The sequence below is a fragment of the Brassica napus genome, unplaced genomic scaffold (genome assembly GCF_020379485.1).
Source record: "Brassica napus cultivar Da-Ae unplaced genomic scaffold, Da-Ae ScsIHWf_34;HRSCAF=63, whole genome shotgun sequence".
Taxonomy (NCBI): domain Eukaryota; kingdom Viridiplantae; phylum Streptophyta; class Magnoliopsida; order Brassicales; family Brassicaceae; genus Brassica; species Brassica napus.
The window spans coordinates 187,726-204,573 of NW_026016430.1; the positions used below are offsets into that span (position 1 = coordinate 187,726).

At 34.8% G+C, this 16,848-nt stretch overlaps 5 protein-coding genes across 6 annotated transcripts; 1 reads left to right on the forward strand and 4 right to left on the reverse strand.

Annotated features, from left to right (window-relative positions):
• Window positions 1-786: 786 nt before the first annotated feature.
• LOC125603557 (tropinone reductase homolog At2g29310-like) lies at window positions 787-2,286 on the reverse strand. The gene is made up of 5 exons (XM_048774471.1): window positions 2,034-2,286; window positions 1,755-1,962; window positions 1,454-1,670; window positions 1,248-1,354; window positions 787-1,152 (listed from the first exon to the last, which is right to left on the reverse strand). The coding sequence occupies exons 1-5, from the start codon at window positions 2,096-2,098 to the stop codon at window positions 961-963; spliced, it is 789 nt and encodes a 262-aa protein (XP_048630428.1). The 5' UTR covers window positions 2,099-2,286; the 3' UTR covers window positions 787-960.
• A 1,042-nt stretch (window positions 2,287-3,328) lies between these two features.
• LOC125603558 (tropinone reductase homolog At2g29330-like) lies at window positions 3,329-4,753 on the reverse strand. The gene is made up of 5 exons (XM_048774472.1): window positions 4,590-4,753; window positions 4,289-4,496; window positions 3,966-4,182; window positions 3,766-3,872; window positions 3,329-3,672 (listed from the first exon to the last, which is right to left on the reverse strand). Exons 1-5 carry the CDS (start codon window positions 4,652-4,654, stop codon window positions 3,481-3,483), a joined length of 789 nt encoding a protein of 262 aa, XP_048630429.1. The 5' UTR covers window positions 4,655-4,753; the 3' UTR covers window positions 3,329-3,480.
• Window positions 4,754-8,265: 3,512 nt separating this feature from the next.
• On the reverse strand, window positions 8,266-10,027 carry LOC106436178 (tropinone reductase homolog At2g29300-like). Of its 2 annotated transcripts, XM_048774474.1 has the most exons (5): window positions 9,400-10,027; window positions 9,118-9,325; window positions 8,826-9,042; window positions 8,627-8,734; window positions 8,266-8,535 (listed from the first exon to the last, which is right to left on the reverse strand). In XM_048774474.1, the coding sequence occupies exons 1-5, from the start codon at window positions 9,435-9,437 to the stop codon at window positions 8,525-8,527; spliced, it is 582 nt and encodes a 193-aa protein (XP_048630431.1). In that variant the 5' UTR covers window positions 9,438-10,027; the 3' UTR covers window positions 8,266-8,524. The 2 variants fall into 2 exon arrangements, with proteins under 2 accessions (XP_048630431.1, XP_048630430.1); XM_048774473.1 differs by lacking the exon at window positions 8,266-8,535 and having other exon boundaries at window positions 8,562-8,734.
• Window positions 10,028-11,136: 1,109 nt separating this feature from the next.
• On the reverse strand, window positions 11,137-12,427 carry LOC125603556 (tropinone reductase homolog At2g29310-like). The gene is made up of 5 exons (XM_048774470.1): window positions 12,251-12,427; window positions 11,969-12,176; window positions 11,677-11,893; window positions 11,498-11,604; window positions 11,137-11,411 (listed from the first exon to the last, which is right to left on the reverse strand). The coding sequence occupies exons 1-5, from the start codon at window positions 12,313-12,315 to the stop codon at window positions 11,220-11,222; spliced, it is 789 nt and encodes a 262-aa protein (XP_048630427.1). The 5' UTR covers window positions 12,316-12,427; the 3' UTR covers window positions 11,137-11,219.
• A 1,347-nt stretch (window positions 12,428-13,774) lies between these two features.
• LOC106436180 (probable inactive L-type lectin-domain containing receptor kinase III.1) lies at window positions 13,775-15,817 on the forward strand. The gene has a single exon (XM_013877138.3). It carries the CDS (start codon window positions 13,919-13,921, stop codon window positions 15,788-15,790), a length of 1,872 nt encoding a protein of 623 aa, XP_013732592.1. The 5' UTR covers window positions 13,775-13,918; the 3' UTR covers window positions 15,791-15,817.
• Window positions 15,818-16,848: the final 1,031 nt, after the last annotated feature.

Below are 16,848 nucleotides of genomic sequence, written 5' to 3' on the forward strand. Positions count from 1 at the left end.
TATTTAGAGTCTGGGATGGAGATCATTAATCATATACTACTAGGTTTGAAAGTCCAGTAAAGAAGCTTCTCTACAAATTTTTGTCAAGTATGCCTCTCTGTATTAAAGCAAGAAAACTGAAAGAACCAGAACTCCGGGTGATCATCCAAAGGTTTGACACAAGAAGACCACTAGTGATGCATGCATACGGTCGGTTTGAGTTTTTGGAGACCAAAAAATACTTTAGAATAAAGCTTAATAACAATAATTTTATAACAAATTGGGGGCATATATATATGTCAATGACCGGATGCAAAATTCATTTGATTTTCTAGCACGACAAAGTACTGGAGTTCTACCGAAAGACGAACCCGATTCCGCTGGTTCAACCGGTCACAAGACAAGTCATACCTAGGCCTGGCTCATTATTTTCATGGGCCCTATATATGTAAGTTACGTCAAAGAACAACTAAAATAGTTATGCAAAAAGGTCCTAATTTTGTTGGTAAATGCTCCAAAATCTAACCAACAAATTGTAAAAAATATTGGACCCACTGCACCTCTTGCACATGCGAAGAGCCAGGCCTAGTCATACCTTGAAAACTCCATCTTTTAACCATTTTTTGTTTGCATGTGATTAGTAATTACCAGAAATGCCATAGATTATAGATATACAATGAATGATTAAGTTGGTATTTGTGGTTGTAATTAAAAGAGTAGATGATTTAAACATGTAAACAAATGGTAGTTCAGATAATTTTAAACAAAAGAAGACGGAAAAAATAACAAGCATCAATACATCTTAAATAAGATTGGAAGTAGCTTTAAGATGTATTAACTTTGGAAGTAGCTTTCAAGTCTCAACAATGAAAGTAAGAACTCATTTATTATGACAAACTGACAAAACGGGACAATGAGATTTTTTTAGAGAGAGAACTTTGAGAACTGAAGACAAAGAGATAAAACGCGACAAGGTCATTTTTAAGCATGTGGTTGATAGGAGAAACCGTTAACCGTAAGGCCTCCATCAACACAAATAGTTTGACCTGTGATATAGGAAGCTGCAGGTAGACACAAGAATGCCACTAGTGATGCAACTTCATTCAGCTCACCAGCGCGCCCAAGTGGAGTTCTTCGGCATAATTCTTCATTGAACTTGACGTCATCAAGATACTTTTAAAACACACAATTAAGAGATGATTAGAAGATTTGAGGTTGTTACATTCGTACACACACATAATATGTAAAAAACTGTTTTATTTACTGACAGATTGAGACAGAGGAGTCTTGATAACATTAGGTGCAACAGCATTGGCTCTTATGCCGTCTTTTGCCCATTCACATGCCAGATTTCTTGCTAGCTGATTCAGAGCTCCTATAATAAACTTTGTCTTACGATTTGTGGAATCAACAAAATAAAAGTTAAACTAGCGATAATTAGCTAGTATTGCCTCTATAATTGTATTTTGGTTACCTTTTGTTAAGTTATAAATGGATCCAGCGGTAAATGATAAAATGCCTGTAATAGAGGACATGAAGATGATACTTCCATAGCCTGAAGCCTTTAGTAGAGGATGTGAAAGCTGACAAAAATTGAAAGCAGGTTCCAAGTTTGTTGAGATGTGGAAATCAAAATCCTCTTTCGCATATTCTAACGTTCGCTTTCCACGAAGTACTCCCACATTGTTCACCTAAGTTGAACAGAATGAGAATATTTTTCAGTTTTCGTTAAACGGATATGCTTTGTTGTTTCAAGATTAAGATCATTTACTTACAAGAATGTTGAGCTTGCCATCGAACAGCGAGGAGACAGATTGTATTAATGATTCTCTCTCGGAAAGAGAGGTAACATCACAGACTGAGCCACTCACGTGAAACCCTTTATTTTCCCATTCGCTTAAGCTTTGATTAAGAATAACTTCAGATATGTCGCAAACATGGATTTTAGCTCCAAATCTAGCTAACTCCTCTACTATGGCATACCTAAACATTCAACAAGCATAGACTACTTAAAATCTTGACCATTCAAGATGATACAGAGAAGAAAGACGAACCCGATTCCGCTGGCTCCACCGTTTACAAGGGCAGTCATACCTTGAAGACTCCATCGCTTATCCATGTTTTTGAGTGTGACTAGCAATGGCCAGACATGGCATGTGTTATAGCGTGGATCAGATAAGTTTGAATGAATGAGTACGTTTGGATGTGTGGTGGAAATGTTATCTGAGAGAGCATGGCAATAATGTCTGTGCACGTTGTCCCATCACCCATGCAAAAACATACTGATAATGGTCAAAATTGTCGACTAAAACAAATTTAGGACAATTCCTCGAATAGCTATTTAAATTTTTGTCACAAAAATAATATTTAAAAAAGAAAATAACCAAAATAGTTTATTTTTATTTTGAAATTTTTATTTTTAATTTTTATTTTTTAAAATTTAAAATCTTATCCTCAGAACCACACCCTTTAACTCTAAACCCTAAATTTAAATTAGTTAGCCTTAAAATAAAAACACATTTTTATTTTTTAATAAAATTTATTTTAGTCATTTTCTTCATTGAAACTATTTATAACGACTATTCTAAAGAATTTCTCAACAAATTTTCTCATTTGTTGTTTTCGCCTTGACGGAAAACGAAACCAGAAGTTAGAACAAAGTTTGCTTCATTGCACATTTTATAACTATGTGAGTTAGATGAAATCAAAACAATTTTGATATTGAAATTTTATTCACTTGAAACCAAACAGCATATAATAATAATTGTCTATCAAGTCAGCTCAATTTTCTCTACCTCTCTTTCGTGCACTAGTTTGCATAATAATTGGCTTGAATCAATTTCGGTTGCAGCAACTGTTCCTTGCATATGAGGAGGATTCTAGTGTCAAACTACTGGAGTTCTTCACTTTGGCTTTATTAACGATCGAAAGCAAAATTTTAAAACAAAATATAGGCTTTAATTGGTGACATGTAATATTAGATCTGAGTTATGATAAAAGTTATGGTTTGATGTAGTTTGCAGTAAAAACTTTGTGGTAAAAACCAAAACACAAATCGACTTAAGGGTAATCATAGACTAAAGCAAATAAACTGCTGACCCTAATAGAGAACCCAACATCAAAAGAAAAAAAGAGAGAAAAAGGCTAAAGGAAGGAATTTTGAGACTGGTTAGTGAAAGTTACAAATGCTCTCTAATTTCAAAATGGTCTTTGAGCATTTCTCTTAATCGTGTTTATATGCTTATTATTGATTATTTGGAGACTAATTTATCATTTTAAGGCTCTCCATTCTTTAACTTAGAAGCAATTACAAACTACTTGGATATCAATAATGATGGGGAACTACATGAGTTTCTTCATTTTGGGTTTTATTAATGATTAAAAGAAAAGTTAAAAACAAAACATAAAGTAAAGCACGAATACACTGCCAACCCAAATACAGAACCCAACACCAGAAGAAAATAGGCTTGTACGCTGCATCACCACCACGCAACTCTCAGCTCAAGCATGTGGTTGATAGGAGAAGCCATTGACCGTGAGACCTCCATCAACACAAATGCTCTGACCAGTAATATATGAAGCCGCAGGTAGACACAAGAATGCCACAAGTGATGCAACCTCTTCTGGTTCTCCAGGGCGACCAAGTGGAGTTCTAGTGGACAAACTCTTGTTAAAACCAGCGTCATCAAGAAACTGATTATTCACAAGATTTAGAAACAAGAATGAGAAAAGTGCGTGACGTTAATTGGAAGGAGAAAAATAAAGTTGGAATGTGTCATTCATTACAGGTTGAGCCAGAGCAGTGTAGATAAAATTGGGAGCAACAGCGTTGGCTCTTATTCCATCTTTGGCCCATTCACAAGCCAGATTTCTTGCTAGTTGATTCAAAGCTCCTGCACAAAACAAGAATGATAGAAATTAACCTTTTCTTTTTACCAAAAAAATTTGAAATTCTCCTATATTGCGTCTAGTAATACTATATGTACCTTTGGTTAAACCATACATGGATCCACAATCAATTGAAACAACCCCTGCAACTGAAGAAATGAAGACAATGCTTCCAGATCCTGAAGCTTTTAGAAAAGGATGTGAAAGCTGGCTAAGATGATAAGCAGACTCCAAGTTTGTTGAGATATGAAAGGAGAAATCATCTTCCAGATATTCAGTTGTTGGTTTTACACGAGCTGAGCCAACGTTGTTCACCTATGTAGAACGAAAACAAAAAGAAGAGTAACAAAAATCCTATTGTACAAAATTTAATTTTCCGAAAAGAATATCCTTCGTTACTTGAAACTTAAATTTGTCTTACAAGAATGTTGAGCTTGCCGTTGAACATAGTTGAGACGGTTTGCATGAGTTTTTCTCTCTCGGAACGACATGATACATCACAGACCGAACCACTCACTTGAAACCCTTTCTTCTTCCATTCACATAAACTCTGATTGAGCAGAGTTTCGGATAGATCACATGCATGAACTTTACACCCAAAGCCGGCTAGTTCCTCTACTATGGCATGCCTAAAATATTAACGACAAAAAAAGAGAGATATATTAAATAAAAGCAGAAAACTAGCTAAATTTTGATATAAGCTAGAGAGTAGAAAGACTAACCCGATTCCGCTGGCTCCACCCGTTACAAGAGCCGTCATACCTTTGAGACTCCATCTTTTATCCATTTTTTTTTTTGTTTATGACTGGCAGAGACAAGAGATACCACATAAATATAGTTATATAACATATTATCTAGTCAAAGTAAATCAAATAATACAAGATGCGTTTCCTAATTAGCAATAGGGCCTATTGTTGACCACGGAACACACAGAACAGAACATGTGAAGCAGCTTTTTTAGACCACATGTTAATAGGATTGAAAATTCAGTAAGGAAGTTGCTCTACAAAAAGTCAGTGAAATTTTGTGTAGCATGCCCTCTCTATTCCGAAGCAAAGAAACTGATGTACAAATTATATATTTTTTTTTAACTAATATCAAACTAGAACTCTTTAACGAAAACTATTTGAAGAATTTATATTCTGAATATCACTTTTCTTCAAAAAACAATTATGAAAAAACAATTATCAAAAAACAATAATCTTCTCTTTGAAAATAAAATATCACTTTCAGAATTTTTTTGGAGGGTTTCTTCTTCTAAATGAAAGACAAAGCAAATCCAAACAATGTTCATTTTGAATATTTATACCAAAACGGATTTGATCAACATATTAAATATATTCTCTGACGTATGCATTTTTTATCCAAAAAAACTTCTTTATGACCAAAAACTTTATGATCTTATGAAATGTTACATGAATATACTTTGTGCTTACATATATGTGATTCTTATGTAGAAATAATGCACTACTATTCTGACACGCCCTTAAAAAAGGCGGATATTTTTTTTTGATTTACATTTTTTAGAAATTTAATTTTTATATTTGTGTTTTTAGTTATATTTGTGTTTTTTGTATAATATTCTCTTAAATGATTAATAATAGGTTTTAATAATTGTATTAAAATAGTTGGACTACTCTATATCAATAGGTCATGTTCATGTTTTAAATGAGTATAATATATATTAGATTTTGACTCGCGCTTCAAAAACACGGGTTTTTCTAGAATATAAACAAAATTTGATATGAATTAGTATTTGAAAATTGTTATACAGTATTATGTTACAAAATCATATTATATCGAAAAAGCGAATATGTCTAAAACTATAATTTATGAATTACTTAATTTAAAATTTTTTATGTACACTCTTACATAACTATTTAGGCATGACATATCCGGACCTGAGAAACCAAACCGAAATCGACATAAACATAATGTTTGGTTTGGATTCGGGTCCAAAAAAAAAATACATATTGGGTATTTTTGGACCCGCGGGTCTTGTTTCGAGTTGGGTCTTGTTTTGAGTCTTGTTCCTACCAGAATCCCAATCGGGTACCTAAAATATTTTGCGTATATTAGTATATTTGGGTATTTCAATTTTCAGTATTACTATTTTTTTTTTCCAATTTTGGGTTCAGATTTTGATTAAAATGTCAAAGTTTTAAAAATATATGTTGGGCATTCGAATAAAATTTTTGGTGTTTTTTGGTTCTTTTATCAGATTTCGGGCAAACTTTGTGTTTTTCTGGTATTCAAATATTTTCAGGTATTTGTTTGAGTTTTCAGGTACTTTAAGTTTTTTGGGGTCTTAAATACCCAAACCCATTACATATTTAAAAATTACATGTATCTGAATTATGGGACCTGAATTGTCATGGTCATGAAGTGAACCTATTTGAACATGAACCAAGAAAAATTTCAAATACCTAGTTAGATCCAAATGTCTAGGACTCGAAAGACTCGGAATCGAAAAGAAACAATATGTACCCAACTCCAAGATCCGAATGCACATGCCTACTCTATTATTTTGGGTGTATTTTATAAGAGTTGTATTTATTGAGGTTACGAGACTTAAGATTTACTTGATTTTGACTAATTTAATAGTATAAATTTATATGATTTTTAATAGTTTTTAAGTTTATCTTAAATAACATATTTTTATTATTAATACTCTTTATAAAAATAATTTAACGTAGTATATATAATTTTTAACAAATGGTTTGCTAAAGTGTTTTTATCAAATTTTATTTTGTCAATATTTGGAATTATATAATATAAAATGAATTTAATGTAATTATGAAAGTAACTGTTGAATTATTCCCTGTTTTATAGGAATCACAATCGATACTACTTATGTCAAAATATGACATACTCAAAAAATATTAAATCTAGGAAATATTAATGAATAACTAAATGTTGTTAATATATATTAACCATTAGTTAAAAATATTAAATCACTATCTAAATCATTTCGGATGGTTATAATGGATTCTATATGTAAACCAATTTATAATTTGATTAGACCACTTATGAATTTACGACGATGTAGTATGTGAGATGGCGTGGATATACATATGTAGTATTGATGATTAATTGAATAATATAAACACAGTATAATTAATTCGATTGATAACGGAATCAGTTTGTTAGATATGAAAATATTCTAGGAGTGAATATTAAGAAATATCATATTGATATATTTTTGATTGGTTAAGGTAAATATTAATTATTAAGTTTCTAGTGAATAGGTCCAACAACCTTGTTTAAGTAGATTTTTTCAGATTCATTCTCCTTGAATATAGATAGCTCAGCTCTTACCTTAATCAACGCTCAACTCTGACACAAATAACTTAACCCAGTATTCTATCAATTTCCACTTACATAGTAGACAATAACAATTGATTACACCATCGGTCTTCAACAGATAGGAGGACCTCTTGCAAGGATAAAATTGTCTCATGAAGTATACATTGCATTGCCTAAATCTCATGCATAATCCGAGTTCATGTTACTATAACTAAGCCACACTGTTGGCCTCTAAACATAAGCCTATACTTTGTACCCTTCAAAGTAAATTTATTACGTGACTAACCGCTTATACTGAATCTGACATGTGTAGACTCTTAACATATACAAATAACCAACTACATTAGCATAAACGAATTATGTCACATCTATGATATATTATAAATCTTTTGGACATTGCGTTGTTGAAAGCATGATGTGCTCACCAAAAATGTGCAAACTGGGTTTGCTATTAAAATTGTCAAACCTTTCTAAGATCTTCTGTATATAACTTGATACTCAAGATCTTCAACCAAAACTTGTCACTTGTCTTTTCCAATAACTTTACGCACAAGAGTACTAGTGTCGAACATGCAATAAGCTTAAATCTGAGTCGGCGGAAGAACGCCGAATTCAACAAATATTGTAAAAAAAAAACAATTTGATATTACAGATCAAATAGCACAATATTTTTATAGAATATTTAGTTTCCGGGATGGAGATTGATAGGATTGAGTTTATATAAGATGTTGCTGAACACAATGACAAAGTAGAAAGTGCCTAGCTGATCGCAGACACTGAAAGCATCACAAGGTTTTAAAGATTTGATACGAGTTTTGAAGTGCACATGTATGAGTGTTACCAATGTTATGCTCAGTTAAACATGTTGATCGAGTTTCTCTCTCAGTTTTCTTGTTTTCTTCGAGTTTGATTCGCTTTTTCTTTGTTAGAACAAAGCAGAGTATAGAGGAGAAACTTTATGATGCATGAGAGTCTCTCTTGAGAGATATTGCTTTGCTTCAAGTTGTTGGTGCTCGCTAAGGTTCTCCTGTGTGATTGAATCTTCTATTCATACAAATGGCAATGGTAGTCGTTCATATTTTTGCGCATGCATTCGTCGCGTGAGAAATTTTATTATAGATAATACTGTAAGAGTTTAAAGAAAAAAGAAAAACGAAACAAGGCTATTTCTTAAGCATGCGGTTGATAGGAGAAACCGTTAACCGTGAGGCCTCCATCAACACAAATGGTTTGACCTGTGATGTAGGAAGCTGCAGGTAGACACAAGAAGACGGCTAGTGATGCAACTTCGTTTGGCCCACCAGCGCGACCAAGTGGAGTTCTACCAAACAATCCCTTCTTGAATCTGACGTCATCTAGATACTTTAAGAGCCAAAATATGAGAGATGATTAGAGGAAATGAGGTTGTTTAATAATTTTTTTTAAAAGGTGTAAAAGTTGTCTTGTTCATTACAGGTTGAGACAGAGGGGGTCTTGATAACATTAGGAGCAACAGCGTTGGCCCTTATGCCATCTTTTGCCCATTCACATGCCAAATTTTTTGCTAGCTGGTTCAGAGCTCCTGTAAAAGACTTTTATGTGGAATCAACAAAAAAAAACACAAACACTCCTTGTTGACTACTGAATCTTGCCTCTAATAGTACTTTGGTTACCTTTCGCTAGACTACAAATAGATCCAGATTCAATTGATACAACCCCGGCGACAGAGGAAATGAAGATAATACTTCCATAACCTGAAGCCTTTAGGAGAGGATGTGAAAGTTGGCAAAAATGGAAAGCATGTTCCAAGTTTGTTGCGATATGGAAATCAAAATCGCCTGCATCATATTCTGTCATTGGCTTTGAACGAACTCCACCCACATTGTTCACCTATGATAAACATAAACCAAGTTTTCTTTGAATGTAAATGCTTAGTTGTTTCTATATCAAAGGTCATTTACTTACAAAAATATTGAGCTTGCCATTGAATAGGGTGGAGACCTTTTGCATCAAAGTTTCTCTCTCGGGTCGAGAAGTTACATCACAGACTGAACCACTCACTTGAAACCCTTTCTTTTCCCATTCGCTTAAACTTTTATTGAGCAAAGTCTCGGATATGTCACATACATAGATTTTAGCTCCAAAACCACCCAACTCCTCTACTATGGCATACCTAAACATTCAACACACATAATATAACTTAAAATCTTGACCATTCAAGACGATATAGACAGTAGAAAGACAAACCCGATTCCTCTGCCTCCACCGGTTACTAGAGCAGTCATACCTTGAAGACTCCATTTTTTTTTTCCATTTTATGTGTGCTATGCATGTGATTTGCAATGACTGGAAATTCGACATTATATATACAGTGAATGTGGATCAATAAGCGTGAATATTTACTTATCAAAAAAAAGAAAAGGAAAAAATAGGTCTGCACTAATGGGGTGAGTTTGTATGTGTGGTAGAAGTGTAATTTAGTTATATGCTTTAAGAACTTTATCACCAACAATGGTGGGATTTTAGCCGATTTAACAGCTGAGATTAACTCCCTATATCATTCCATCCTTTTCTACATTCTCTAGGATTTTTATAAACGTATAGAATACGTTTAGATAATTTACATACGACAAAAGACTTAGAAAATTGCTTTCCAAGTTTTTTAAAGTTATCTCTTGACTTTAAATTTTACTTACAAGAACGTCGAGCTTGCCATCAAATAAAGAAAACTAGGTGTTTTTGCCCGCGATGCGGGCTTAAACATTTTCATAAATTTTTGAAAAGTTCTCTGTACACTATATTCATTATTAAAATAACTCAATATTATATTTTAATTATATAATTAAAATTTTTATTGGATTAATATTTAATTATATAATTTATATTTTTAAGTTTTAATAAAATACTTTTACAGATAACAATACAATATATACAGAAATTATCTTCTTTTTAATTATATTTTCAGATTTTGGATAATTCTTATTATTCTTAATATTAATCAATTATCTAATCAAATTAATTAAAATTTCGTTTTTATTTTTTGAATAATTTATATAATTATTCATTAAGGGTATAAACGATATTAACCATTCTAACTTTCTTTTAACGTGAGAGCTCGATTCTAAAAATTTACTTCGCAAATAATAGTACAGATTTCTTCTGAGTGTTTCTCTCTCAGAACGTGAAGTTATTAAAATCTGAGCTCAAATTATTCCCAATGAAAACTCATGTCTATATGCAACTTCCATCTTTCTCAACCACTTTTGTGTATAATGCGGATAAGACACAATGAAGTCAGAATCCAGAAATCATGACACAGAGAACAAACCAATGAAAGCTCACGGAATCAGGTTATAGCATGCAAACGTTTCTCAGCAGCTTTCCACCACATAGAAAGTTATCAGATGGTAATCATTTACATTAACAGTTATTAAATTAGTAGAACAACTTAAATCTCATGAACTATACTGAGTATCTCATATGAAGAATTGTCTTTCACAGAAACGAGATATACTAGTTAGGGATTAAAGAAAGGATCCCAAATAAATATCATAAATATGATAAGAGTGGCCTAAAAATAATGTGAACAAATAGCTTATGGTTTTGAGGAATATTCTTGGTCGCTTCATGACAACCTTATTACTCTTCCGAGAAACTTAATATTTCAAAGTATTTCTCTATCTATTTTGAATGATGTGTGTTCGTCATTTTCGAATAGTATTAGTTCGAAGTTTTGAGATAATAGGGAACATGTATGAGTGTTACCCATGTTTTGCTCAGTTAAGACACTATCTGTCTTTTTCTTTGTAAGTACAAAACAGAGGATAGCGGAGAAACTTTGTGATGCATGAGAGAGATTGCTGAAGGCTGTTGGTGCTGTGGCTTCCGGGTAAAAGAGTGGTGCTCGCTAAGGTTCTCGTGTGTAACTGAATCTTCAATTACAACAGTGACAATGTAGACACGCTCATATTTTTGGATATAAACTCACAGTGTGACAATTTTTATTAGAGAGCAGACTTTAAGAGTTCAAGGACAGTTGAATGAAATAAAACACGAGAAGGGCATTCTCAAGCATGTGGTTGATAGGAGAAACCGTTAACGGTGAGGCCTCCATCAACGCAAATTGTTTGACCAGTTATATAAGACGCCGCAGGTAGACACAAGAAGACCACCAGTGATGCAACTTCATTTGGCTCTCCAGCACGACCAAGTGGAGTTCTACCAAACAATTCCTCCTTGAAACTGACGTCATCAAGATACTTTAAGAAAACAAAATTGAGAGGGGATTAGAGGAAATGAGGTTGGTAATTCCAAAAAAAAAGTAAAAGTTGTCTTGTTGATTTACTGGTTGAGACAGAGGAGTCTTGATAGCATTAGGAGCAACAGCGTTGGCCCTTATGCCATCTTTTGCCCATTCACATGCCAAATTTCTTGCTAGCTGATTCAGAGCTCCTGTAAAACACTTTTATGTGGATTCAACAAAAGAAAAACACTTAATCTTGTCTCTAGTAGTACTTTGGTTACCTTTTGCTAGACTATAAATGGATCCACATTCAAAAGATACAACCCCAGCAACAGATGAAATGAAGATGATGCTTCCATAGCCTGAAGCCTTTAGGAGAGGATGTGAAAGCTGGCAAAAATGGAAAGCAGGTTCCAAGTTTGTTGCAATATGGAAATCAAAATCGTCTGCATCATATTCTGTCGTTGGCTTTAGACGACCTCCACCCACATTGTTCACCTATGGTGAACATAAAAAAAGTTTTCTTTGAATGTAAATGCTTAGTTGTTTCTATATCAATGGTCATTTACTTACGAAAATATCGAGCTTGCCATTGAACAGGGAGGAGACAGTTTGCATCAAAGTTTCTCTCTCGGGTCGAGAAGTTACATCACAGACTGAACCACTCACTTTAAACCCTTTCTTTTCCCATTCGCTTAAACTTTTATTAAGCAGTGTTTCAGATATGTCGCAAACATGGATTTTAGCTCCAAAACCAGCTAACTCCTCTACTATGGCATACCTAGACGTATTCCAAAAAATTAAATTACTTGAAATCTTGGTATTCATGATAATATAGAGAGAAGAAAGACGAACCCGATTCCGCTGCCTCCACCAGTTACAAGAGCAGTCGTACCTTCAAGACTCCATCTTTTATCCATTTTTTTTTAATGTGGCTAGCAATGGTCAGAAATGGCAGATATTATAGTGTAGATCAGATATGTGTGAATAAATGAGTATGTTTGGATGTGTGGTGGGAATGTTATGTGAGACAACATGCCAAAAATGTCCGTCGTCCCGTGAATAAAGTAATGTTACTAGTCAAAATCTTGGACGTAAACAAATTTGTCGTTCTGTGACGACGAACCTAGAAAGTCTGAACGGTGAACAACGTTTTGTCGGAACCAAATTTTACAAGTTTATTAGACTAATAACTACAATGTTGGATTATGGTTTCAATTTTATTGGATGTCCCCAAAGGGACCTCTTACATTTTCATGAAAAGCTATTAAGCGTACGTAAAAGATGTATAATACTTGTTAGAGATTAGAGAAAGGATCATAAAAGAACCTAATAAAAATTATAAGAGTGGCCTAAAAATAAGGTGAGCAATAGTTTATGGTTTTGAAAAATATTCTTGGTCGCTTGACAACCTTATTACTCTTCCGAGAAACTTAATATTTCAGAGTGAAAATAATAATAATAATAATAATAATAATAATAATGATAATAATTCAAAGTACTTCTCTACTCTATTTAGAATGATGTGTTCGTCATTTTAGAAAGAATAGTATGCCTTGTTTGTTAAATAAATGCTAAGCAAATATATCTCATGACTTATTGCTGAATACACATTAACGAAACTTGAGAGTTTAATTTTCGTTTATACATATATGGAACGTTATTGTGAGATATACATATACATTTTGCATGAAAACTTCTCTTAATTTGTACTTTATATATTTATGCATCCAACTCCGCAAACTCCAAATAAGAATTGAATGGTCAAAGTCTGCTTTTTCTTCGTTTTAAAAGAAAAATTATAGAGAAAAAGACTAAAATAGCACTAAATCAAATTTTTGTTCCCAAACTAGTACTCAAGGTCAAAAGTCACAAAAATAGCACTCAAGAGATGGGGTTTAGGGTTTAGAATTTAGGGTTTAGAGTTTAGGTTTTAGGGTTTAGAGTTGAGAAGTGAGGTTTTGGGGATAAGATTTCAAATTTTGAAAAATAAAAAAATTTAAATTTTTCAAAAGATAAAATGCTATTTTGGTCATTTTAGTTTTGAGTGCTATTTTGTGATATAAACTTAGAAATGTGCTATTTTGGAGATTTGCCCAAAATATTCATCTTTATTTTTTATAGGAATACTAATATTTGAAGTTCATTGTTTAGCAGTTTCAAGATATATTCATCTATTTCTTATATAGGATAGTGGCCATTACCAAAACCAACGCATTTTCTAGGCGACAGATACTGTGACGTTGTAATCATATTTTAAGTTGTGTATATAAAAACTAATGTCATTGTTGCAATTATTTAGATTAGAAAGGAATTTGGAGGAAAGACCAAATGAAACTTTCAAGGATATTAACAAAAATATTTGTTTAGCCAATTTATAAGAAGTCAAATGCTCACCTGAGGTTTGTGTAGCGTCTTGGTATAAACAAAAAAGGTTTGAATATGAAATAGTCGAGCTTTCTTGAAGCTATAAATAGATATAGCAACTGACACAAGTAACTTCAAACTCTAAAACAACATAAAATGGCCATTACCTCCAAATCCATAGCTCTAACAATAATCTTCCTATTACTTTCTGTTTCTTGCGCCTCAAGTCAACAAGAAACCAAGTTTCTTAACCATGGCTTTCTTGGTGCTAACCTCCTCAAGTTCGGTTCTTCCATTGTCCACCCTAGTGGCCTCTTGGAGCTGACAAACACTTCGATGAGGCAAATTGGTCAAGCTTTCCATGGCTTTCCCATACCCTTCTCGAAACCTAACTCTTCGAATTCGATTTCTTTCTCCACAAGTTTCGTCTTCGCCATCACTCCAGGACCCGGCGCACCAGGCCACGGCTTGGCTTTCGTCATTTCACCCTCCATGGACTTTAGCGGAGCCCTTCCCAGCAATTACCTAGGCCTCTTCAACACCTCCAACAATGGAAACTCCTTAAACCGCATCCTCGCAGTTGAATTCGACACCGTGCAGGCCGTTGAGTTGAGCGATATTGATGATAATCATGTTGCTATCGACCTAAACGGAGTGGTCTCCATTGAGTCTGCAACAGCTGCATACTTTGATGACCGAGACGCGAAGAACATAAGCTTGAGGCTGGCAAGTGGAGACCCAATCAGAGTCTGGATCGAATACAACGCGACAGAGATGTTGCTCAATGTCACGTTGGCTCCTCTAGAACGTCCAAAGTCAAACGTGCCTCTTCTCTCAAGAAAAATGAATCTTTCCGAGACTTTATCCGAACAAAACTATGTTGGATTCTCTGCAGCCACAGGAACCGTCACGAGCACGCATCTTGTTCTAGGCTGGAGCTTCAGCATAGAAGGGAAAGCCACAGAGATTGACCTAACAAAGCTTCCTTCTATTCCAAAACCGCCTTCTCCACCGTCTCCATCCTCAACTCCTCCAGTTTCAGTCAAGAAGGATTCGAACAACACTAAGCTCATCATAATCTTCGCTGCATCAGCAACAGGCGTAATCATGATCCTGGCTCTCTTAGGGTTTTGGCTCTTCCGTAGAAGGCAAGTATTCTTCACAGCAGGCGCAAGAAAATTCTCTCACCAGATGATATCAAGCGCGACGGGAGGTTTCGACAACTCTAGACTTCTCGGAGAGAGAAACTCAGGAAGTTTCTACAAAGGGAACCTTACTCCTACAGAGATTATAGCAGTGAAGAAGATTACTTGCACCACAAGGCAACAGAAGACAACCCTAATAGGGGAGATAGCTTCTATCTCAAGGCTAAGACAAAGAAACCTTGTTAACCTACTTGGTTACTGCAGCAAAGGTAACGAGGTTTATCTCGTCTACGAGTACGTCCCCAACGGTAGCCTAGACCGGTTCTTGTTCAGCAATGACCGACCGGTTCTCACATGGTCAGACCGGTTCTGTATCATAAAGGGTATTGCGGCAGGACTTCAATACCTTCACGGCGAGGGTCAAAGACCTTTGATTCACGGAAACGTGAAAGCCAGCAACGTACTCTTAGACGAAGAGCTACACGCTAGACTAGGAGACTACGGACAAGGAATCAGGCACAGCAGCACCACGGGACACGTGGCTCCGGAGCTAGTCGAGACAGGGAAGGCTACGCGTGACACAGACGTGTTTGGTTTTGGGGTGTTGGTTATGGAGATAGTCTGTGGAAGGAAAGCCATAGAGCCGACAAAACCACCTGAAGAGATCAGTTTAGTGAACTGGGTGCTTCAAGGGTTCAAGAAAGGCGATCTTTTACAGAGATGCGACACGAGAATGAACAGAGACGAGTTGGTGGCTAGAGAAGTGTTACTGGTTCTGAAAACCGGACTTCTGTGTGCTAACCGGTCTCAGGAAGCTAGGCCAATGATGAAGCAAGTAGTTGGGTATCTCGACGGTACAGAACGTCTCCCTCATGACGACTAAAAGAGGTTGTTGTATTTGAAGCATTTTCGTTTTGTGGTGTGTGAATTTAAAGATATGACCAAAAGTATTAAGCATGATGCATGTGAATAAAACAAGAATTGTATACTCCATTTGTAAATTTGAAAATAAGAAAGATAATACATTACTTTGTCTTGAATAATGGATACAATAAGTAGTGTGTGTGGCTATAACACAAGTCTCAAGAAACTTTGTGAAAATTGACCCAAGAAAAAAAAACTGTGTGAAACCAAATGTATTTTAAATGCAGTCTTTAGACAAAGCAAGGAAACAAACACGACAACAAAATATCCAAGGTGTTGGATCTTACGCTACACCTAAGCCACAGAGACTCCTCACACTAAATCTTCATCATTTCTAGACAGCACTTTCAGATTAGACGATCAAGTAATGGGCAACATAGCAGCGCTTCAGCTTGTGTTAAGTATTGGATTTAAAGGGTAACGTATTAAATACTTCTGTTACAAGATATTGCAGTTTGGTAACGAAACATAGAAATTACCATTGTTCAGAAAAAATATATATAGGAGACACAACTGACAGAAAGAAACAAAAGGTTGAAAATATGTTAGGATTAAAACAAACAAACAAAAGCCATGACCTGCCGATTCTCACATGGTTAGATCGGTTATGTATCATAAAGACAATTGATAGCAACATACTATTAGACAAAGAGCTAAACTCTCGAGTATGAGACTATGGACAATGAAGCAGACACAGCTCAGGACATTCAGCACCAGAACTAATCAAGACGGGAAAATTGCAAGAGCTTAAGGTCAGGCCTATGCTAATCTAAGACGCACAAGAAAAGAGATTGTGTACTTCACCTAACCAAGTCAAGACATAAATGAGATAAGCCACTTCTTAGCCAAGTCTGTAGTTGACACTACTCATCTAACAACAAAATCCCAAAGGACAAGCATGTTTCAGTATCAAATGGTATGTGACAGTTTATTTATGCAAATTAACTAACATAGAGCAACCGCCTGAGATGGTTGAGCATTTCAATATCCAAAAACCCCAACTCTCAAAGCTCTGAA